The sequence below is a fragment of the Aythya fuligula genome, chromosome 7, assembly GCF_009819795.1.
Source record: "Aythya fuligula isolate bAytFul2 chromosome 7, bAytFul2.pri, whole genome shotgun sequence".
Lineage (NCBI taxonomy): Eukaryota > Metazoa > Chordata > Aves > Anseriformes > Anatidae > Aythya > Aythya fuligula.
Window position 1 is genome coordinate 9,712,593 of NC_045565.1, and position 23,468 is coordinate 9,736,060.

The 23,468-nt window shown below is 37.1% G+C and overlaps 1 protein-coding gene across 2 annotated transcripts in view; it reads left to right on the forward strand.

Annotated features, from left to right (window-relative positions):
* The window catches only part of OGDHL (oxoglutarate dehydrogenase like), a 56,693-nt gene that overhangs the window by 17,120 nt on the left and 16,105 nt on the right, over window positions 1-23,468 (forward strand). For both annotated transcript variants that reach the window (XM_032190861.1, XM_032190860.1), the window contains exons 5-16: window positions 2,343-2,458; window positions 3,767-3,921; window positions 6,811-6,957; window positions 7,574-7,664; window positions 8,534-8,713; window positions 9,092-9,220; window positions 9,612-9,791; window positions 10,055-10,207; window positions 10,797-10,899; window positions 11,639-11,767; window positions 14,313-14,463; window positions 16,805-16,932. In XM_032190861.1, the coding sequence (XP_032046752.1) occupies window positions 2,343-2,458; window positions 3,767-3,921; window positions 6,811-6,957; window positions 7,574-7,664; window positions 8,534-8,713; window positions 9,092-9,220; window positions 9,612-9,791; window positions 10,055-10,207; window positions 10,797-10,899; window positions 11,639-11,767; window positions 14,313-14,463; window positions 16,805-16,932 (1,662 nt within the window). The remainder of the gene's footprint in view (window positions 1-2,342; window positions 2,459-3,766; window positions 3,922-6,810; window positions 6,958-7,573; window positions 7,665-8,533; window positions 8,714-9,091; window positions 9,221-9,611; window positions 9,792-10,054; window positions 10,208-10,796; window positions 10,900-11,638; window positions 11,768-14,312; window positions 14,464-16,804; window positions 16,933-23,468) is intronic.

Sequence of the window (23,468 nt, forward strand, 5' to 3'; positions counted from 1 at the left end):
AAAAACAATAAGCAAAATTGTGGCTTGAGGGAACTTGGTAGTAGTTCTATGCCAAAGTTGGATTCTAGCCTCTGCTACTTATCCCTTCTGTTAGACTTTGAGAAGTCTGAAGTTTTCATGAGGAAAACATGAAAACTGTAGAATTCTTGAATTGTATGTAATCCAACAGTGAGCATTTTAGTTTGCTGCTGGAAGAATATACTACACTGGGATCTGCATTTGCAAGGGGTTTTCTGGTTGGTAAGAGGATATTTCTTTGAGGAATTGTTCTGATCTTTTTTTTTGTTCCAGCTCTATTTCAATAAAGAAATGTCTGATTGATTTTCCTCTACTTTTTAATCCACCTGGTTTGCTTAAAATGGGGTATTCTACTTGCTAAGGACAGTGAATCAATTTTTCTTTGATATGTAGGGAAGCTCTTTGGATCTTACATAAAACATAGTGCAAGCAGTAGATAAAACAAGTTCTGCTTAGTTTTACTTTAAGTACATCTACGGCCTCTTTGCTTCTGTTCTTTCTATTTCTGGTTGTAGGAAAGAAGCAGTTCTGACCTTTGATTGTTCAAAGGCACTAGTAGAGTGCGTAAGTCTTTAAGAGCAGAGGTGCTTTCACAAATCAAGGTTCACTTTGAAGTTTATCAGTTTTAATTAAAGGGAAGTACTTACTAGAAAACACAACAGAGTTTACTAACTAAAAATAATTTGTTCTGATCATGGGTAATTGTTGGAAAGTCAGTACAAATTTCTTTACGTTTTGCAGACAGCTTAGTGCAGTGTTGTGACTGACCAAAAAGGATCATGCTGAAGGCGTTGTGAGCACCAGAAAAATGTGCTGGAACTAAATGATTTGGGAGGGATGTGCCTCAGAGTGTGGTAACTGAAGTGACATTTCACTTTGTGAGGGGAAACAGTTGCTAACCTAGTCTTGGAACAGGAGGAAAAAAAAAATGAGGGAAAAAAAAAAAGTATTTCAAATGCTGTCTGACACAAAAATCCTTGAATGTTCCAGGCAGAAAACTTGTGAAAGGCCTCTGATAGTCCAGAAAGTATTTTAGTGTTTTTTTTTTTTTTTTTTTAATTTTCCTTGTCTCATTTTCTGGTTTGTTCTTCTAGAAACTTCATGGTAGGCAGTTTATTCTGAGAGTTTCTTTTAAAATGCATCTAGTTACAGCTGTACCTACCAAATAAGTGGTTCAATTTCTAGAATTGCTTTTAGTAGCTTTTTTTAGTTGCTTTTAGGATTTCAGTAAGATTGTATCTCTTTAAACATGAAGTGATGCTTCCATAAATATGCAGTGCTATGGTATGAAGCACAGATGTTCTGTGTGCGCCTGCATGTGTTCTGTTTTTTGCATGACACAGCATGAGGAGCCTGTGAAGTCTGACAGAAAGACAGCAAAGAATAATAATATAGGATGGTAGCACTACTTTGTTTCAAATGAAACTATGCTCTCCATTTTTGTGTATGTATGTGTTATAGAAAAAGAGAATTAATTTGGTCCTGAAGAAGATAAATATAGTGCCAGAAAGAAGACAAGGTGGTACACAGACACCTGTTTTAGTCATGTCAGATTCAATGCTTTAAAATGTATTGTTTTACTATATATTATTTTAAAATATCTATGAAAATATATTAACTTTAAAACAGAATGTGTTGTTACTGAAAGTGCTGTATAGTAAAAGTGATGGCGACACGGTTCTTTGGCCTGACTCCAACTCAAAATGCTAAGTTCCATACTTACTCAATCTTTAAATTGCTTTTTTATCTTCAAGAAATAAGTTTAAAAGGGAATGCAGAGCACTATTATACATTGATTTAAGAGTTATGTGCTGGTTGTCAGATCAGTGGATGTCTGCAACATATCTTGAATCAAGACAAAGCATTCAAAAATAAAAATAGAGAAACTTATTTTTTAATATTTAAATACTTTTAAATATTTTATATGTGCACACATATAATTTCTCTCTATGTAAATATTTATTTATAGAATGTATTTTAAATTTAATACGTATATACACACACAATTTTAAAAAGCCATTTTTCCTTTTCCCATTCAAGTTTAACATTGTCATGCATAGTCTTTAACTTGCATTGATATCAGTATTGTACTCCTTATCTAACAATAGCTATTTAATGAACACATTTCTTTAAATTCCAGAATTGAATTCAGCTCATTGTACCAATGGATGCATTCAAAATATTGACATTTTCAATTCTTGATCTGTGTCGTTCTTTTTTAGTATCTCTTTATTAAACTTCAGTTTGTGGTGGCTTGAAAAACAATTCTAATTTCGTTTTTGTTTCATACCTTGCTTTGCTAATAGATAATGCATATGTTGTAGGGTTTTATGGTTTACATGAATCGGATTTGGACAAAGTCTTTCAGCTGCCTACAACCACTTTCATAGGAGGAAATGAGAACAGTCTTTCTTTACGAGAGATCATCAAACGGCTGGAGGTCAGTGTGACATCTTTGATTTGTGATTTGAGATCCCAAGACAAGTGAACATTTTTCTAGTTGTAAGTCACAAAGAACTGACAATTATTAATACAGCAAATGACAGCAAAATAACCCTTGAATGTTTTTTTTAGAGATGGTAGCTCCATTAGTTTCGTTGACTGGATGTCTGGAATGCATAGATTAAGGATGAGTATAAAAATGTGAATATGGTAGAATACTAATTTAGGCCCTAGTTTTGCAAAAAGAGCTTATGTTGCTTGAAAGGAGTAGAACCTTTAGTACTTTGTTTCACAGATAAAACACTTGCATACAGTTACTAAGGGAATGTGTTGACTTGCACATCTGACCCATGGTTAGAGCCGCTTATCTGATGCATAGGCACATTTGTGTTGTGCTTTAGAGCTCTGTATTTGCTTTTTGGTTTTTGTACTTCTAGCATGTCTGTGCAGCACTTTTCAAGAGAATCCTTAAAATCATAATGTACAAATAAATGGAGAAGATAAATAGGAAAATCTAAAAGCCTCAAGACACTGATTTGTGTTAAAGAGGAAATAACCTTCCAGTTTTCCCTTCTCTTGCCAGAGCTTTAGATTTTTTTTTTCTGCTGAAATTAACATTAAATTCCTTTTTAGAGGTAGCAGAGAGCACATACTGTTTGTTCAGAATGGTTTTAACTCAAACTCACAATGTGTTTTTTTATTGACTTTGTTTTGAACATATTTTTGGGGTGCAATGTTCTTTTTAAAGTAAGAAAAAAATAGAAGGAGCTAAAAGTTTTGAAGTGGTTTTGCTATTTTTTCCTCTCATTTCTCTGGTCTGAGCAGCTTGGTTTATTTTTTGGATTTTCAGCCTTCTGAGAATTGACAGCTATCAAGTAATTTGCATGAGGCTTTATAGCTGTCTTATTGCCATTACTTGACTTTAGGTGGTGTTTTAAAAAGACAGGATAAATTTTGATAAATCACTCAATCTTTGCATATAAGAAAAGACTGTACTATGCCAGTAAGAAAAGCTTCAAATTAGGTGAATAAGCCAGTAAGTTTAAGGCAGATACGTTGACCTATTTTGAAAGTATTGCATGATGCTGGATCATCATGCAATACTTTTCATTTGAAATGTTGCTTTGTAGAGAAAGTTTTAATTTACCGGCACACAAACTGGATTCATTAAAATACTTGTTTGCTTATAGGACTAGTGTGGGGAAGATAGCTTTCAGAAAAGTAACAGGATAATTTTAAAAATATACTTGCTTCCTCATGGCCAGTTAATTCCTAAAGCTTCTGTATTGGTGCTTTGGCATCCTAGAATACCTACTGCCAACACATAGGCTTGGAGTTTATGTTCATCAATGATGTGGAGCAGTGCCAGTGGATCCGGCAGAAGTTTGAGACGCCAGGTGTTATGAAGTTTACTAATGAGGAAAAAAGGACTTTGTTGGCAAGGCTGGTGCGCTCAATGAGGTATGCTGGAGTGGTGCTGGGAAACTGCTCTGTGATTGCTGGGTGTAATCTGGTGTGGGAAGCTAGTGGGCTCAAACTGCTGATGTGGAGGTGAAGTCTAAATGAAATCTGGAGTACAGGTAAGTGCAGTTAACCTGGCTACGATGACAAGGCAAAGTGTGAACTGTGAGGTATGTCAAGATCTGTGTAATGACTTCATGTTCTATTTTCTTAAAAGGAAGTCTGTGTACTTTAACGCTTGCACAGGCTTTAGTGGTGAATCTGGCAATGTTTTCATTAGCTTCTGGAGAAAAACTGTGAAAAAAATGTTTCAGCAGACTAGTTGAAACATCTTACTCCTATGTGTTAAAGATTCATAACCTGTTTCAGAAAACAGAACAACTTTGGATACAGATCTGACATTTGGTATGTACTGTACATCTTTCTGGTAGCATGTCATCAAAAGAAGTTGTCTTAACTGTGAGCTCAAGGAGGATTTGTAGATAGGTGAAACGTTGACATGAGCTTTGTTTGACTCGCTGGGTTGCTAACAGTCTCTTTAGAAAACAGTGCCAAGATGGGACTGGATTTGAGAGAGACAGTGTTATTTCAAGTCATGTTTTTGCCCTTTGCCTTTTGAGGTACACCAAAATGTGCTCTACTGTTGCATGACCTGGCAGAAAGAATTTTGTTCTCTGCAATATCTGAAAGTATGTTTGGAAACAGCTCATTGATTGCTCCTGTTGTGGCTATCTGTATAGAAATACTGTATCACCAGAGGTTGAATTACCCTTTCTTCCCTAGAATAAGACTCTCTTCTCAGGCATGAGATTTATTACAGTTCTTACATTTTGAAACAGTTTGCATATATGATAAACATGAGAGTTAGCAATATTTGAAGGCTTGTTTATCGATTAAGCTTCTCTGTTCAAATACTTTAAAATGAAGTACCCACTGGAGGTCTTGGAAGATATTTTGCCAGGTATTTTGTTTGCCAGTATCGTAACAAGATTATCTGGCTAAAAGTTAAATCTAAACAGAAGTTTAAAAAAAAAAATAATAATTAAAAAAAAATCACTTAACAGCAAAGTGAATATGGCACTTGAGTAAGCCTGTTTAACAAGCCCTCAGTATGAACCATCTCCATTTATCTTGAGACAGCAGCAAAAATGCCTATTCCTGCCTGTCCAAGCTGTGGAAAAATCTTCAGTTTCTAGTAGCATGAAGGAGCCAAATGTTCTTCTGATAAATTGTCTGCTGAAAATGGAGGAAAAAAGTTTAAATAAGTTTCCATTCATCTATCTCTAGCATGTTTGTTTTGTCTGAAAATGATCAAGAAAACTGGTTTTGCGAACAGCTGGTTGTGCTCTTGAGAATAGTGGCTTTGTAAAGCCCAATCATTTTGCTCAAGAATCTGTTCTTAAAAATGTTACTTCGAAGTACTACATACTTAGGTACTTGAAACTGTGTTTTACAACAAGATTTCTCATCCTTTGTGGTGTTTACAAACAGTTTATTGAACAAAAGGTATTCCTGCCATAAAACACTGCATATTTTGAGTTTCTATGTGTGTGCATCAGTCAACATGTCGAAGAGAGATGACGACTGTGTAGTCTGGTCTGAGCATCTTCTTACACCTGTGCAGGGTCAAGTCTTTCCAGATTCCTCCTTCTGTCAGCAGCTGTCTTTCATCAGACTTGCTCCTTGCTGGGTACTGAATACATGCAGCGACAGCAGAGCTGCCTGCCCTTGTGAACTCACACTGGCATATGTGGGGGACTTATGAAATACTGTAATTCTATATGCACAGTGACAGCCTGCCTCAAATGATGAACTTTCTACTTGTGCAGTGCTGGCTTAACTGGCAGCTAAAGGAGAAGGAAAATGGTCTGTCCAACCACCACTTTGCTTTGCCCTGTAGGGCCTGCTGTTCACATAGGACCCTGCTTTCAGTTTATATGAACTGGCATAACCTTACTGACTTCTGAGGAATTATGGCAGCATATTTTAGCTGAGGATCTGGCTTGTTGCTCAGATGCCTGAATTGTAAAGGTATTCATGGGTTAGCTAAGGAGAGTCTTTTCATTTCATTTCTTTTACAATTTCATTCTGAAGAGGTAAATGTCATCATTCTAAGTGAGGAGTAAGCCAAACACTAATGGATTATGGCAGTGTTATAAGCCCAGCATTGCAAAGATGATGTAACTAATACAGTTATTTTTATGAAGATGTATTCTGTTTGCATTTTGTATCTCCAGGCTTTACAACATACGACTCTTTCAGCATTTGTTAAAAGGTACATTTTAACCACTTGCATTGCCTCTGGCCCAAATGCATTAAAGAATGAAAAAGCAGAGAATTGTCAGAGATGGACATCTGTCCCCAGCTGCAGCTGAGGCAGAGATTCCAGTGTCTTTGTTCTTGGCATGTTACCAGCCAGTGCCTCACGTAGTCTGTGGAGCTCTGTCATTGAAATAGGCATGCTTTCTGCTCCTGTTTTCTTCAAGTATTTGTTACTTCCAGCAAATACCAATTCTCTTGTGCCTTTTTCAATCCATAGAGGAGACTTCTTTGCTGGAGAGGGTTATGCATTGAAAGGAGCAGGGTTTAACTTGGGAAGTGAATTTTATCTGAGGTGGAGACTCTTCTTCTCATCTGAATTGTTTCAAAGTTGTGGTAAATATTTCTCAGATGGAGGAGGAAGACTTAATTCTGTCCAGGGTCTTCTCCATCTTCCCACCGGAGGGCTATAAATGTGCATTCACAGATGTTTTAAAACACGGTAATGTAATTTTATTTGATAAAAGATTTTGACAATACTTGCCACATTTTCTTAATGCAAACACTGTTTCTTTTTTTTGTGTGTGTGTGTGTGTGTTGTTTGTTTTTTTTTTTTTTTTTTTAATAAAGATTTGAAGATTTCCTTGCTCGCAAGTGGTCTTCTGAGAAGAGATTTGGTTTGGAAGGATGTGAAGTAATGATTCCTGCACTTAAGACCATCATTGATAAATCCAGTGAAATGGGAATTGAATATGTTATAATGGGGATGCCTCATAGGTAATGTCAGTGGAAGCCCCTCAGTGAATGGACTTGTGTTTTAAGACAGGCTTTAAGTTGTAGAATTTTATTAACAAAGGTGATACTAGAGAAGCTGGGGAAGCAAGAGATTGTTATAGTGATTAATGGGAACACAGAACTGTAACAATATGTCAGTGGGAAGCTACAGGCTTCACAGGTGAATGCTAAATGTAACTGTGTACTTTCAAGATGAAAATAAGTGTAGCAGGAACTGCAATAGTTACCCCATTGAGTCTAGAACTGAGAAAGCTAGGCAAGATAATCTCTCTTACTTCTGCAGTCTGTCTTAATTATTAATGCTATCATGTAAAAATTGCATGTTAAAATTTATTTTTGTAAAATTGCTACAAAATTAATTGTTTATACCTGGATAAGTAGGTGTTATGGGCTGTCAGTGAGAATGTGTTGGAGGAACTTTGCAATGGGATGGTGAAGGGTAGAATGAAAGATTTGAAGTTCAAAAGGTTAAAGTGAGTTTCTGAATTGCAAATTTCTGATGGAGGTGGTGGCTGTTTAAAAAAAATAATAATAATAATTATACTGTTAATTCTGTTATTACCATTTTTGAGACATACTTGTGTTTGGATTTTTTTAGAGGTAGGCTGAATGTATTGGCTAATGTCATCCGAAAAGAGCTGGAGCAGATCTTCTGTCAGTTTGATCCCAAACTTGAAGCAGCTGATGAGGTAAGATGTTTCTTCAATACATCTACATAGAGTGATCAATATTCAAGGTTGTTTTTAGTCATTTTAGGTCATAGTTATTATCATAATAGTGTTATCAGCTGCTGAAATGCATTGTCTTTTTCTCTAGTTTGAGAAACATGATCTGAAATTAACAAATTTAAAGACTATACTGTACCTGTAACATGCAGAAGGTATCTTAGTTATAAAGCCTAAAGAATGATTGTAGATAGGTCAGTTACACATCATATAACAGCGTTTGTAATCTTTAGGCATCTTTCTTTGTTTTATATATGGGAAATGAGTATCAATTCTGTACGAATTTGTGGCTTCATGCTGGCAACTAGCTAAGCTCCTCCACACCAGTCTCTCATACCACCTTCTTAACAAAACAGGGGAAGAAAATATGATGAAACAAAAGCTCGTTGGTTGAGATAAGGACACTCACCAGTTACCATCACGGGTAAAGCAGACTCAGCATTGGGAGATCAATGTAACGTATTGCCAGCTAACAGACTAGAGCACTGAGAACTAAAAGCACAATAAAAACACATTTCCCCCTTTCTTCCGTCTTTCACTTCCTCCTCCCAGGTGGCTCAGGGGAACATGGAAAGGGGGTGCTGGTCAGTCCGTAACACTTCATCTCTGTTGCTCTGTCCTGGTCACTCTCTTCTTCTGCTCCTGCCCAAACTGATTCTACTTGGGCTTATGGCAGTCTGGAGTTCCTCAAGAACTGCTCCAATATGGCTCTGTACCATGGGATGCAGTCAGTTTGTGAAATCCATTTAACAGAATGAAGCAGAATTTATAGGCAGTTAGATATAGTTTGTATGAATAACATTCCTGAGTTGTGACTACATCTTGCGTGTTAGGGATCTGGGGATGTAAAATATCATCTGGGAATGTACCATGAGAGGATCAACAGAGCAACAAACAAGAAAATCACTCTGTCCCTGATGGCTAACCCTTCGCACTTGGAAGCAGTTGATCCTGTTGTGCAGGGGAAGACAAAAGCTGAACAATTTTATCGAGGGGATACGGCAGGGAAAAAGGTAAGGGTTTAATGTTGCAGTAAGTCTTACTGGTACATTTTAAAGTACTTTTAATAAAAATAATTTACCAGTAATTTTGTGTTGCAGTCTTCTTCCATTTCTGCTTCACAGAAGGGATATAGCACCCATTGAACTAGATAAAGCTTTTAGCATGTTACCTTAAGATTAACTTCAGGAAGCAGGCTTAAAACTTAACCTCATTTGGGAACTCAACAAAGGCAACAGAATGCTGACAAGTCTATATGGTTTATTATAAAAATACGGTTCTATTTTACAAGCACTACAGAAACATGGAGTAGAGAAATCCTGCTGAGAAGCTTAAATTGCAGTTTTGCTTTTAAATATATGTGTGTTTGTGTGTATTATCTTCCCTCTTAGGTTATGTCCATTTTATTACATGGGGATGCTGCCTTTGCAGGACAAGGTGTGGTTTATGAGACATTTCATCTTAGTGACCTTCCATCCTATACCACAAATGGCACTATTCATGTTGTTGTCAACAACCAGGTAATAAGCAGAGCATTTCCCAATCAATTTGTGTGCCAAGTAGTTGCTAGTGTTTATTCCTTTTTATTAGCTTGATGCAATGTCCCCTCTATTCATTACAATGGCTAGGATGTTCCTGAAACAATTGTAGTATGTAGTAACTCTGACTTGATAATATTTTACCAGCAACATTTATTTCGTTCAGTTTGTAACAATTAACTGGATTAGGTTTGTTTTGTTTAGTTTTAGAGGGAGCAAAGGAAAAAAAAATAATCCTATAGGTAGCCAAAATGAAAAGCCTAAGACTACTGTTGTGTAAAATGACTGTCAAGTGAAAACATCAAGCATTCAAAGCAAAGTATAGGGAGATGCCCACGTCATCATTTTAATGGAATTTTCTGGAATTTTTTAGATTGGCTTCACCACAGACCCCCGTATGGCACGCTCCTCTCCATATCCTACTGATGTTGCTCGTGTAGTCAATGCTCCTATTTTTCATGTGAATGCTGATGACCCTGAAGCAGTGATGTACGTGTGCAGTGTAGCTGCAGAGTGGCGGAACACATTCAATAAAGATGTGGTAGTTGACTTAGTAAGTCTTGGGTTTCTTAACTTTTCATTCTGTGCATTTATGTATCATTCTCTTAATTTTAATGTGTCTTAGAAGACCCAATCAAGAAACATAGTTTGATTTCAATGACCTTTAGTTTCTTAATTAAAAAAAAAAAAAACACAACCCCACAAGAATCCATAAATGTTTTTATACCATAAGGCTAAATCTCTGTAAAACTATGTAAAATGAAGTTTTTAAATTTCATCTTTCTTTACCAACAGAAACAATCTTTCCATTTGTAGGTTTGTTACCGTAGGAGAGGGCACAATGAAATGGATGAACCGATGTTCACCCAGCCTCTGATGTACAAGCAGATTCATAAGCAAGTGCCAGTGCTGAAGAAGTATGCTGACAAACTGATTGCAGATGGAACTGTAACACTGCAAGAGTTTGAGGTACAGCATGTCAGCAGGCTTAAAGGGAACTTACAAAGCTGTCAGTAGGAAGACACAACTGCCACTGCTTAAAAATTTTCCTCCCCTTACTGTGATTGAGTCTTCATCCTTTGACGCTTTCTGTTTCAATTTGGTTTTCATGTAAAATACAAAGCTTTAAAGCTTATTTCCATGGAGGTATTACTTTAGTAATTTTCTTAATTCTTGCTATATAATGTAATTAGGAAATGTAATTAGGAACAAATCTCATATAAATGTACATAAATGTTGCTTTAACAAAGGGACTGAAAGTGCTATGAAATACATAGAGTAGAAAAAATTTGACTAAATTCCAACATTTGTAGAAGTTGATTATGTGTGAATGAATCCTGTTTCAGCAGTGAGATGGTATTTGAATGCTCACGGGTACGACTGTAGCTTCATGTTGATCGCCTTATAGAAATGGCAATTCTATCTAGCAATAAAGAAGTAAAAGCAGCTTAAGCTTTTTATTCCCTTGCAAAAATTTATCTGCCTTGCCTCAGAGATAACAGTAGGTATCATTTTCAGATAAAAGGGTGTTCTGAAAACAAAACGTCTTGTTCCACAGGAAGAAATCGCAAAATACGATCGAATATGTGAAGAAGCATACACTAGATCTAAGGATAATAAGATTCTACACATTAAGCACTGGCTTGATTCACCTTGGCCTGGTAAGAACTGTCCTTTCGTATATCCTAGTGTTAATATCACTGTGCTTTTATTTTGAGTCCTAGGTCTAGTACTCTTAAATGTACATCAGTGAATGTTTCTTTCGAATAAAGTTGTGTGACTTTTAGTTTTCCTGTGTTAACAGAAAATAAAACATTCTGCCAGAACAATTTGCAAGAGGAGCCTTTCTAAAAAAAAAAAAAAAAAAGTGGAAAACAAGGTGTGACTCTGAGCAACCTGGTCTAGTGTAGTGAAGGGGTCCCTGCCCTGCCCATGGCAGGGGGGTTAGGACCAGATAATTTTTAAGGTTCCTTCCAACACCAACCATTCTATCAATCTATTCTATGATTCTGTGAGAAAACCCTCTCTTCAGTTTACTAAAGAGGGTGTTTTTCTTACAATATTTTCTTTGTTCCTTTGGGAAGAGGGAGGAGTATGTCTCATGCTCCCTTCTTGGAGGGACTGAAGTGCCAGATGCCTTTTATTGCCTGTCTCTGCCCACACAGTTGGACTTGATTTGCAGGGAGTGAAAGTAGGAACAAAACAGATCATGGTGTGCCTGTAAGATCAAGTACTCTTATCATGCAGAAAATGGAAGTGATTGTCTTCTTTTGAAAGGTGAAGAACAGGTTTAGGCTGCTGCTTAGAATGTCTATTAAGAGTTGCGTATTTTTAAATAAATTGTATATAGCATAGAAATCTCTTAATTGTTCCCTGAACTTGCTAGTTTTCTACTTCCAGGATTCTTTAACGTGGATGGAGAACCCAAGAGCATGTCCTGTCCTCCAACTGGCATTTCAGAAGACCTGCTGACTCACATTGGCAATGTAGCTAGTTCAGTGCCAGTCAAAGACTTCAAAATACATTCAGGTCAGCTGGAGTCTTTGTTTCTCCTAGTGGCTGCATTTCTTGCTCAGGTTTTGTATTTCTGCAAATGAGTTGCTGTTGGGCCTTTTACCAAAAGGGAAAATGCCTGTGACTCGTCTTTTATTTTACTTCTTCTACCCTAGGGGCAAGGAGAATGTGACAGTTAAGGTTCTACTCTGTTATCAATGTAATATCCTTTCAATGTCACACCACTTCTGTTCCCTACCATATTAAAACAGATTTTTCTCTGAGGGAGGCAAAACTCATTGTAATGTTAAGTTAATAGTCCTTTAATTCATCAAATGCTCATGGAAAGTGCTGCCTCTGCACAGCACGTTTTGGGACTAACTCGGAAGTAAGGTATCCGTCTCAGAAAGCACTGTTATGGTTTTTACAAATGCTAAAACTACTGCTAATTTGGGATTCACTCAAGATGCTTTTCTTGTAGTTAGACAAGTTTCCGCTCAGGAATAGAGCTTGGTCTTTTCAAACCTGGCAGCACTGCTGTTATGCTATGAGCCTAATTTTAGTACAGCTGAATGAACTTTGTGTGGCCAAATTCAGCCAAAGTTTTCCTTTCAACTTAGCAGGTAATGTTGATGATAGCACAAATCCAGCTTTTTCTCAGGAAGTCTTAGCTCTTGGGGTGAAGAAATCTAGTTTTGAATTTAGCATCTAATTGCAGTAGAAAGCTAAATGTACTTGTCTCACTTAGGGATTGCTTGGCATTATCTCAGGCTTCTGAGTTAATTCTTTTAATCCCTGGTCAGGTTGAAGTCTAGCAGCTCTACAGGGAACAAGGATGTGTTCTTTTCATGGGGAAGCATGGAGCCACTTTGGGGATCTTTTTTTTCCTTTGGGGATCTTTTTTTCTTTTGTTGCCTTGTAGGGAATGTATGTAGGATCAAGAGAGAGAACTTTTTTTTTCTGGATAAAATTTCTAGATTATCTTTCATCTCCAGAATCATCCATTGAGGAATAAAGTGTGTTTGCCCTAGATGTTCCATGAGTTTGTGTTCCTTTGGCACAACTAAGCACTGCTACAAGCAGTGAGAGTAAGGCATTCCTAGTTATCAATAGCAAACGCATTGAGCGCATACAACTAACAGGTGTACTTAAACTCTTCTACATGTTTGTGCACTTTGGTGATACTGATAAATTTGAAATTATAGTTAGTCAATGAAATTTAGTATTAAGCATTCTAATTAAAAAAGTAAGTCAACCTCTATTAACTTGATTAAATCCTTGACTCAAAGTAATATTTGCCAGTATATGAGATAGGTTCATCTTAGCATAAAGCATTCTTATTGGATAAATAGTTATCAAACTTTGGTCTGCTAGATTCTTTTATGCAGTTTAAAAGGCCATGAGAGAGAAAATGTGGGGATAATTAGAATTGGAAGAGGATGAAGTACCTTTGAAGTACTTTGGCCTTCTACTAAGAAAAAAACAGTTTAGTATCTCCTTGTCTTTCAAAAAAAAAACCAACAAAACAAACACAAAAAAAAAAACACACAAAAAAAAACAAATTGGAAGACAGTTTTGTTTTATCAACTGCTTAGTATATTATAAAGAAGATATGGTTTTCAAGATTTTCTTGTCTACAGTGAGATGATTTCTAAGAGAATAGTTGTACACGGAGAGGAAGCAGGGTGATTTTTGTAAAGATGGGGAAAGTAACAAAGAGAAGAATGGGAAAATAACAAATAGAACAGCTTGCCAGAAGCATAAATGCAGATGTGAAAATAAGGTGGTGTCAAGTGACACTGAATTCAGTAAGCTTACATAACTTCAGAGCTGGAAGCACCTGGATGCATCTTCAAAGTTTTTTTCTGTTCCCTTTGAAAGTCACAGTGTTGCAACTTGTGTTTTGGCTCAGCAAAGTATGTCTTCACTGTAAAAAAAAAAATATAAAATAAATAAATAAAACAAAACAACAACCATTGCTTACCAACTGAAAATCCATTGGCAGCTGGTACAATTTCCTATTTGCCTGATATTCATCATATTGATTAACTCTGCCTGTTTCTCTCTTTGTAGTATCTCCAGAATCCAATAAGACAAATGCCAAGAGAAAATGAGTGAGAAAGAGAGAAGAACCCAATAGATGATATTTTCAGTCTTTTACAAAAGAGTACTTGGTGCTAGAAATGTGAAAATAAATATTTAGGAAGAAGTATTTGACCATGAGTCATTTTAATTGTCCTCAGTAGTTTCTGACAGCCATATCTTATTTTCTTCTGCTAAAACAAGGTATGAAAAACATACAACCCTTTGCCTAGGAAACAAGTTATTTTACTTTGCTAGCAGTTCAGGCCTAGAAGAACTACTATGATAAACAAATTGAATTTGTGTTTAACTTGGCTGCAGTTATCCTGCATTTGATGAAGACAGTAGATCAGCAACTAAGACTTAAAGCATCAATCTAAGCTTGGTTGGTTTTCCTGTTCTAGCTTATTGTAGCCAGTGGGGAGAATGGTGAATGTAATATGAATGTCAAATTTCTCTAAAGTAGGACCATTGATTTCTTATCTTTATTCTAATGTAGGACTCTCTCGGATTTTGAGAGCTCGCTTGGAAATGACCAAGAACAGGGTTGTTGACTGGGCTTTAGCAGAATACATGGCTTTTGGCTCTTTTCTGAAAGAAGGGATCCATGTCCGACTAAGTGGACAGGATGTGGAGAGGGGTACTTTTAGGTGAGTACTGAGATAACTCTTAAAATCTGTCCCATACATAAAGGAACATGTTTGCAATTCGTAAAGAATATGTTCTTTTAAGGGAAGGGGAAAGCTGATACTGTTCAGCATCAATCTTAATGTCGTTGTTTCCTTCAGTTGATCTCCTTTAAAATGCTCTGTTTACAGACACAGAATAGTAGTTAAGGTAGAACAGAAGTTCTTAAATATTTTCTTCCTTACATGGCTGAAAAGTAGAAATTATGGAAATTATTTTTTTTGCTTTCCAAAAAAAAAAATCAGTCACATTCAACCTAATTGCTGAGAAGTATGAGCAAGGTATTTGCTGCTGCAGATTCTGAAGTGTTTAAATACTACTGCAGTGGTGGCTGCTTGGAGCTCTGGTATCCTCTGAGCAAATATCTTGCCAGTTGGCAAGGCTCTTCTAAGTGAAACAAGATCCTTTGTACTGAAACTCTTAAAGACTGTGGAGCATGAATGAATGCTGAATCTGATCACTTGGTAAAATATATACGGTTCTGCTGCCTTACCTGACTCTCCATGGAGTAAAATCTTAATGATGTATTTAATTGAACCCTTTGATGCGAAGCCCATTGCTGGGGGTGAATGAACGAGCAGCTGCACCATGCTTTGTTGTGAATGCATGCAGAAAAGAGATCAATCTTGGTGCCTGTCTTGTGTGGTGCAGTGTTCTGTGGTGCGACTCTTCTGTGCTGAGCTTCATTTGGTATCAAATCCTTTGGGCTTTCTTCTTTTTTTTGTCTCATTCTAATGGTAATTTAACAAAATCCTTCAGACAAGACCTCAAAACAAAACTGAAAATCAGGAGATTCTCCCCTCCCAACCTCCGATTCCTCATCCTCCTTGATTTCAGTACCAGGGTCTTGTAAAGTTGTGAGCACCTCCTGGGAGAGGAACACATATTCATTGTTCAGCAAGCTAACTGCCTGAGTCAGGTGAGTGCTTAGTCAGGTCTAACATAAACCTATAGATTTGTCTTAGGAATACCAATCCTTTCTATTCTCAGCTCTCTTGACTGGTGCAAGAGGATTTTCCTGAGCTACTGTCCAGACTTTCTCAATGTTTTAGAATAAAAATAGTTGTTCTCACAACAATATAGAGAAAACAAAAACCAAATAAGACAAATAAAAAGCTATTCAGACTGGCAAAAGCTAGCTGAGGATTACCGTGCCATCTTGATTTTATTATTCAGTCTTTTAAAAAAGAGTAAAAAGATGCTCACATAACAAGAAAAACTTGATTTTATATTAGTATGATGTCACTAAAACTGACAATTTTTTAACAGCAAAATCTGAGTTTCATGTCTGTATATTTCTGGCTGTCCATCTATGCTCATCGTAATCACCTTTTCCTGAGGAAACACAAAACTGAATGTTCAAGAAGTGTATTGCCTGACTAGGCCTTTTATCTTTGTCTGAATGACGAAACTAAAATGAGTGTTGAAAGTTACTTCTGCTTTAACAGCTGTTTGTGTGTGTGTTTGTTTTCCTCTTTCTGCCTCTCTCCTTGTGTTGGTCTTCAAAGATTCTGTCTTTTCCTGGTCGTATTTTGTTGACTTCTAAATAGATTTCAGAGGTTTTCTGCTAGCATTCATTACAGCAAAGGGAAATACGAAAGAATTCAGTCTTCAGTGCTGGCAGCTATACAACACACAGTAGTTGTTACTAGTGTAATAACTGTCCTTCTGTTAGCGGTTGTAAAGCTGGACATATTGGTGTGATTCACTCAGTTAGTCTGCTCAGAGAGTTAATGGATTACAGTACTTACTTCAGTCATCTTTGTTTTCATAGTGCTCCTTGGTGCCCCATTCTAATGCTGATTAATGCTGTTCCAGAGAACTGTAAATGGTGTGAATGGAAATAGTAGGAAAGAGGATGCAACTGCATCACGTTTTGGTGCACAGATTAGATTAGGTTTTTGGCATAAAAACCAAACAATTGTCTTAAGGAAAAAAATAATAGAATTTGCCAGGAAATGCAGGAAATTTTTTTTGGCTTTTATTAGTCTAATATGTTTTATAACACCCACCTGACCCACCCAGCCACCCACCCTGTTCTACTAGTAATGATGAATTTTCAGTTTCCTTGAGTGCTTGAGACCCAGCCTGGATAGTCGGTGAAAGTCCTTAATGGTGCAGCAATTCTATTTAGACAATAATATTACTATATTTCAACCAAACTAGAGCGTTGTGTAAACCACAGATAGTTCTGTTGCTTACATAATTTCTAGAATTCATTTTTGAAGGTTTATCTTTGAAAGTAGCAATGTTAAAGCCTAAAGGTTTCTTAGCTAACAGATTTGTTTTAACAACTCTTTGCAGCCATCGCCATCACGTGCTTCATGATCAAGAAGTTGACAAGAGAACGTGTGTTCCCATGAACCACCTCTGGGAGCAGCAGGCCCCCTATACTGTGTGCAACAGCTCCCTTTCCGAATACGGTGTCTTAGGTATGTTTTGGGGTAATTATTTGAGATTTACTAAAGTTTTAATGGGTCTCAAACAAAACGTAGGAATTGATGACTGCTAATTAAGAGGATTTTTTTCAGATTTTGCTTTAATGAGGTTAAGCCTCCTGGCCTACAAAGTTTTGCTTTGTTATTTGAGTTTGCCAAACTTCAAAACAAATAAATCGCTCCTTCTGCTGGCATTTAAAAATGAAAACACTCTGCTTTTGTTATATTTCAGTATTACTGCATTTGTAACCGTTTACAAAGAGCCTGGACATACAGAACATATATCCTGTATTATGAGCCAGGATTTAAAGAACGGGGGCCTAAAATCCAGTCAAAATGCCTAAACTGATTTCCCCACCTGCTCCGCCACCTGAAAGCAGTAATTCTTCCAAGAGATTCAATGAATGTACCTTGTTCATTATAAATTTTGCTCTTTGTTGCCTTATCTTGAAGGGCTTTTAACAATTGTTGTATTATAAACTTTAAGCCAAACTTTTTTCCCTATAGCGTGCTATGATTGATCTCTTGATTTTAACATTTTAGCATAAATTAAAAATGAGATGGGAAAAAAATCAACTTATGTTTTTCTAAAGTTTTGAATGTGTTGCCTCTTGTATGAGGAATACGAATTTGCAGTTTTCAATGTGCTTATAGTGCAAAACTTTCCACACTTTCCTAATGGTACATACGCCTATTTACGTAGGCTGCTTAGAACCTGTCTGTTCTTCAAAGCATGTAAACTGGGAGACTTAAGTAGCTTCTGTTAGAAAAGGTATAGAATATACTAGCATTGGTCTCATTAGTATTCAAGAAGAAATTATATAGTAATGACAGAAGGTAAGCTAAGTATAAGAGAAGCACAGCTCAATGAGGATGAGCGTGTTGGAAGAAAGCTTTGAAAGAGTTATATATGAGACTAGTATCAAAGCTCTCAAGTCCTGGCATCTCTTAAACAAGCATTTTCACGGGCTACAGTTGTTAGATTAAGATGAAAATAACCATCTGTTGTGGTTGATTTTAGCAATGCTGGAACATTCACTTAATGCATTAACAAAAGGGGAGGAACTGTCAACAGGTCACTTTGTAACAGATATAGAAATCTATCCTAGCTTTATCTGAACTACTACTCTGACTGTGCTGTACTAAGAAAACAAATCCTTGTTACATGTAGCATTGATCATAGTGGATTACATTTTTGCTACAGGAAGACATTTAACTTCACAATGAATGGATAACTTCACTCTGACATGATGAGGGTGGCAAGAGGGATGTTGAGCACAGAACAAAGGCATCTAATAATTTATCAAAAGTGTTATTGATTCTATGGATAAATAATGAAATACTATTTCATATCTAATTAATAACTTATAAAAAAGGAAAAGATGAAACATCGTAATAGATAAAGATGGTAATTTATAACTAGTTGCCTCAAGTTTCCATAAATATTTGATCACATGGTCATTATTACTTATGCTACATATTGCCTATTGCTAATAATATTAAAATTAAAATGGTATAAAACAGCATAGTTGGAGCATGGGCTGACAAATTGACATTTTTAGATATTTTTCTTAGCTCTTTGGCAGAATTGGTGTGAGCGGAACTTTGTAAGCTAATACAAGACATTTACATGTAAACTCTGAATAGGAGAGTACAAGAGAGAATGTGTATAAATATAAGAAAATGTATTTGGCATAGAAAGCAAGAATTTAACTTCAGAGAATCATTTTTTGTTGCTGTTCCAACAAAAATTGTTCCAGTTTCCTACTGTTTCTCACAGTTTTGGTCAGAGGTTTCTTAATCTGAGTGTATTTATAGTGTTGCTACAAATTTTATGGGCAACTGGGTCATAAGTTTCTGGTTTTGTTTTCTTATATTCAAATAATGTATCCACATGTGAAAGTGACAAAGTGATGTGTTCCTGAATATTGTTGAATCTGATATAGTTCCAGAAATTACATCTCAATTGATCAGTCTAGGAAGTCTAGTGTTGATATGGAGTGAAGGCTAATTCTTATTGCAACAATTCTGTTTTTTAAAAAGTAACCAACTGAGCTTCTTTTGCCTTTTCCCGTTTGCTTTTTTTTTTTTTAATTTCATTTCATCCTACTCACTTCTACCTCCCTCAGCAGCAGAATGAGAAAGTTGATATAATACCTTGCACTGAATGCAAGCAATGGGGCAAAATATAGGTTTGTTTGTACACTGAAAACAAGAGTACCATTTCTGTGCAATTCTGCTTCAGCAGACGTGATGGAAGATTTTTAAAAGTTAACAATACTGATTTTTAGGTTTTACAGACTTTAAATCCTTCTTGTCTGAGACATTTTCTGGCAATAAAGGACATTATGTTGGTATAAATAGTTGATGGGTGGCGATTATTTTACTGAAAATGCCATATTTCTATGCTAAAATGAATTTATAATTAAGCTTCTGCTCCCTTGTTAACTTTTGCATATCAGCCTTGTCAGGTATGTTTACTTGTGTATTGTATCCATACACGTGCCTTCTAGTTAAGCACTATAGAGAAGCTATTGGAACTGTTACCTGTTTGGCTGGTAACATCATCATTTTAGTGTCTGGAAGAATGAGTGAATGTTTACAATTCAAGGAGTCAATTCTTCAGGAGTTCGTAAAATAGGGAGAAAAAACACAGATTTGATTTTAGTTACCTGTTACTTCTGCTGCATAAGCCTGTTATGCAGAAGGAGTGCAATCAGTGTCCTAAAGTATTTGGGGGAAGGATAAAAAAAAAATAATAAAATAAAATGCTATTAAGAATTTGATTTACAACTGTGTAAACATGCAGCACCTCGGAATTATTATGGGAACTCCTTTACCTTCTGTGAATTAGAGCTAAGTAAAAATAGATTGAGCAGACTGATTCTCTGACATGATTAATTTGGCTTAGAAAACAAAGGCAGTCTTGTTACCTTATAGCTCAAACAATCGCTTATGTCTTGTATACCAGAAGCAATGAAGTGTTTGCAATGGGACATTAAGTCAGGGTATTTAGCAGCCTCTAATAATCTTATTAGACATCTTATGTCTCCTATTTTTAGCTATATCTAGATTATTAAAATTCACTTCTGTGTCCACTCATCTAGCTATAAGTTTTCACTTTCATTGAAACTGAATGTCTGGAAGTATGAAGTCATGAAGAACTTTGTCTGCATTTATTTGCTGATCAGCATAGAAGAGAAAAGCAGAACTAACTTACAGGCTCTCCACACTGCCTCTTCAGCATTTTTAAAATACTCAAAATGATCTCCTGTCTTTCTTTACTACCCTCAGAATGACTTGTGTAGTACTGATCCTCCAACCAGGAGGAGCTATTCTCTCTCAGCTTCAAAGCTGCCTTTAAGAGGTCTTGAGCTGTAGCATCCCCTGTAGCATCAGAAACTTCTAGAGAGTGTTCAAGCACGATAGACTTGGAGCTAGTGTAACGCTCAGCAAAGTCTTTAAGAGACTTAGACTACAGCTTTTTCAAGGGGGAAGGTCGTGGTTAAAACAGAAGACAAAGGGAAAAGGACAGGTGTTCATTTAAACTTTTTTTTTTTTTTTTTCACAATGCACTCCTAGGATGAAATATATAGTGTTACTGCTCATTCAGAACAACACGTTTTTAAGGTTAGGAGTACAAAATATTCTTAACTGTCAGAAATGGTGTTGGGGAATACGACAGACTAGTAACCAAGGATCAGGTTTTCAGTGGCATCTACATGGAGCTCTAAGGCTTCTTAAGTTTTTCTGTTCTGCAGGATCAGCCGCCACTCCTGGGCTATGTTTGTGTTTTTGAAAAGATATGCATCCCTCTGTTAAGCTCTGAGCTTAGATTTTCCATTAAACATAGCACATTTTTCTTTGTAACTTTCGTCATTCTGCTGTTACATCCCTGCACTGACAAGCCATCTGTGGCTATTAGTTAACTTTGATGCCTTGAATCCTTTTGAAATCGCACTGAATTAAGCTGTAGCCTTGCTTATGTCAATTGGAAAAACTACAGTTCTTATGACAACGATGCAAAATGCTGTGGGGGAAAACCACATCATCATATGCTGTGTAAGCTGCCACTTTGCTTGAAAGCACCCCTTTCTCTGCCAGAGTGATGGAAAAACAGTAAGGGAGCACAGCAGGAACTGGACTAACAGACACATGCCTTTCTGCTATGGCTGCCATCTAGGGACCTTAATGAACTTCAGCAATTAAAACATTAGTTTTGCAACCTTAGTCAAGTGCTGTGTATTTTTGTTTGGTAGGCTTCCAAACAGAGGGAGAGAGACAAAACTGCTGTGTGGATACTGGTCCCCTGTGCCATGGTGTGCTCTGAGCCCTGAGAGGCTGCTTGCGAGTTCAGGAGCTGCTTGGGGGCTCTCGAGCACTTTCTGGATGGTACAGATGCTTCACCTTTCCTTCTTTGAATCTTACGCCCTGCAGCCTGCTTGACTTAGCACTCAGTTTTGTCACAGCTTAAACCTGTTCTCTCAGTGTCTAGCTGTATAAGAATTAATGCTTTAAAATGACAAAGTTTGCATGGGGTTATGAAGAAATGTTGTTCAGTTCTGGTCTCTGCGGACATGAGCAATACAAGTTTGTAATGTCTTCTGCAGTTTTTTAACCCTTTACTCTTGTCTGAAGTTAAGCCCTCTCAGGGGGTCCTGGATAGCAAGCTGCTCCCCTGTAGTCACACCTCATCTCTAGAACTGTGGAATCTTTGTAGCGCAGGTCAGCTTCCCTGACCTGGATGCATCTGGTGCCCCAACAAATCCCTTTCAGGAAAAGCACCTCACCCTGTCCTCCTGGCATCTGTTTAGACAGCTATCTACCTATATATGTATATATATGAATATATATATATATTTAGCACTATTTAGCTCTTTAAATACTTTTCTCCACGTGCAGCTAGAAGCAGTAATTGTCAACAGACTTCTTAGCAATTGCTATAATTCCTGGTAGAACATCTTTAATGTCTTTAACATCTTTAAGACTCTTACTGTCATTTTCATGGTGGAAAATGAGTTCTGATATACCACAGACACACGTTCCATGAAATAGTAGTCCTTGTTGTAGTAATTTCAAAATATTAATCAGAATGTGTAGGTAACATTTGAATATACTTTCTCAAGTATATGGATGTCAGAAAGCTTGCAAAAGGTATTGGTGTTGGGATTGTATAATAAGTTTTAATACAACTTCACCTGTGACAGCGTCACCTTGTGGAGGTTACTAGCACAAAACAACAAAATAGGTAGTGAGAAATGGTGCTCTTTTTTCTATGTGAAATTTTAGGGATGGTTTCAGTATATGAAACAAAATCGTGTGTGCTCTGACCACGTTTTAAATGCGCATTTAGCTACATACTCTTCAGGAAGCACCGTGTGATTACTGAAAGCTCAAAGTGGTCAAGACCTCAGGTTTTTCTTCTCTAAAAGCTAGATTACCCTATCCTTACAGAGAGCAGCATATGCACAAATAAGCCTTGAACATATTGCATATTTTCTCAACCATGTCACCCAATCAGATGAAATGGTCTCTTAATGCTTGTGTAAAATTAGAATGGGTTTCAAGCCTACCTAGGGAAATCTATTTCTCAGATACCTTTGGGAACATGCATTGAAGAGTTGTGTAGGTTTTTCCCCTGTTTGCATTATGCTAAAATCAATAGTCACAGAAATAAGGAGGACAGAGATTTAAAATATGTTGTAAAAGAAAGGCCTTCCAAGTAGTCAGGCTGAAGGGAGTGGTCAGCAAAAAACATCCTCTTTGGTAATACACTGGCATAGCCAGACTGTGTTTAAGTCGCTAACTTATTGATCTCCTTTTGCCCTCACAACCTGCCTATTTCCTTTTCGTGAGAACATGAGCATCTGCTGGAGTCATGGATGGTTTGTTTAGAGTTCAGCAAGTGACTGAAGCCAAGTGACTCGAAGATTTCTTGCTACGGAGATGGTAAACAAAAAGCTGGGTTGGAATCACTAAGGAGTATGCTATGAAGACACTATAAAAATGTAATAATAGCTAAAGCTGTTATCTCCACAAATAGACAATTTCACTTGGAGCTTGTCTTGCCTGTTCTCTCATGCAGTTAATTTGTCCTGTAGTTGTCCACCTACAAGAAGGGCCAGAAGGTCGACCCAGGAAACTGTAGGCCTGTTAGTTTGACCTCAGTTCTGGGGAAGCACGTGGAGCAGATTATCTTGAGAGTCATCACGCAGCACTTGCAGGGCAAGCAGGTGATCAGGCCCAGTCAGCATGAGTTTATGAAAGGCAGGTCCTGCTTGACGAACCTGATCTCCTTCTATGACAAAGTGACGCGCTTGGTGGATGAGGGAAAGGCTGTGGATGTGGTCTACCTTAACTTCAGTAAGGCTTTTGACACCATATCCCACAGCATTCTCCTCAAGAAACTGGCTGCTCGTGGCTTGGACTGGTGCACGCTTCGTTGGGTTAGAAACTGGCTGGATAGCCGGGCCCAAAGAGTCGTGGTGAATGGAGTCAAATCCAGTTGGAGGCCAGTCACTAGTGGTGTT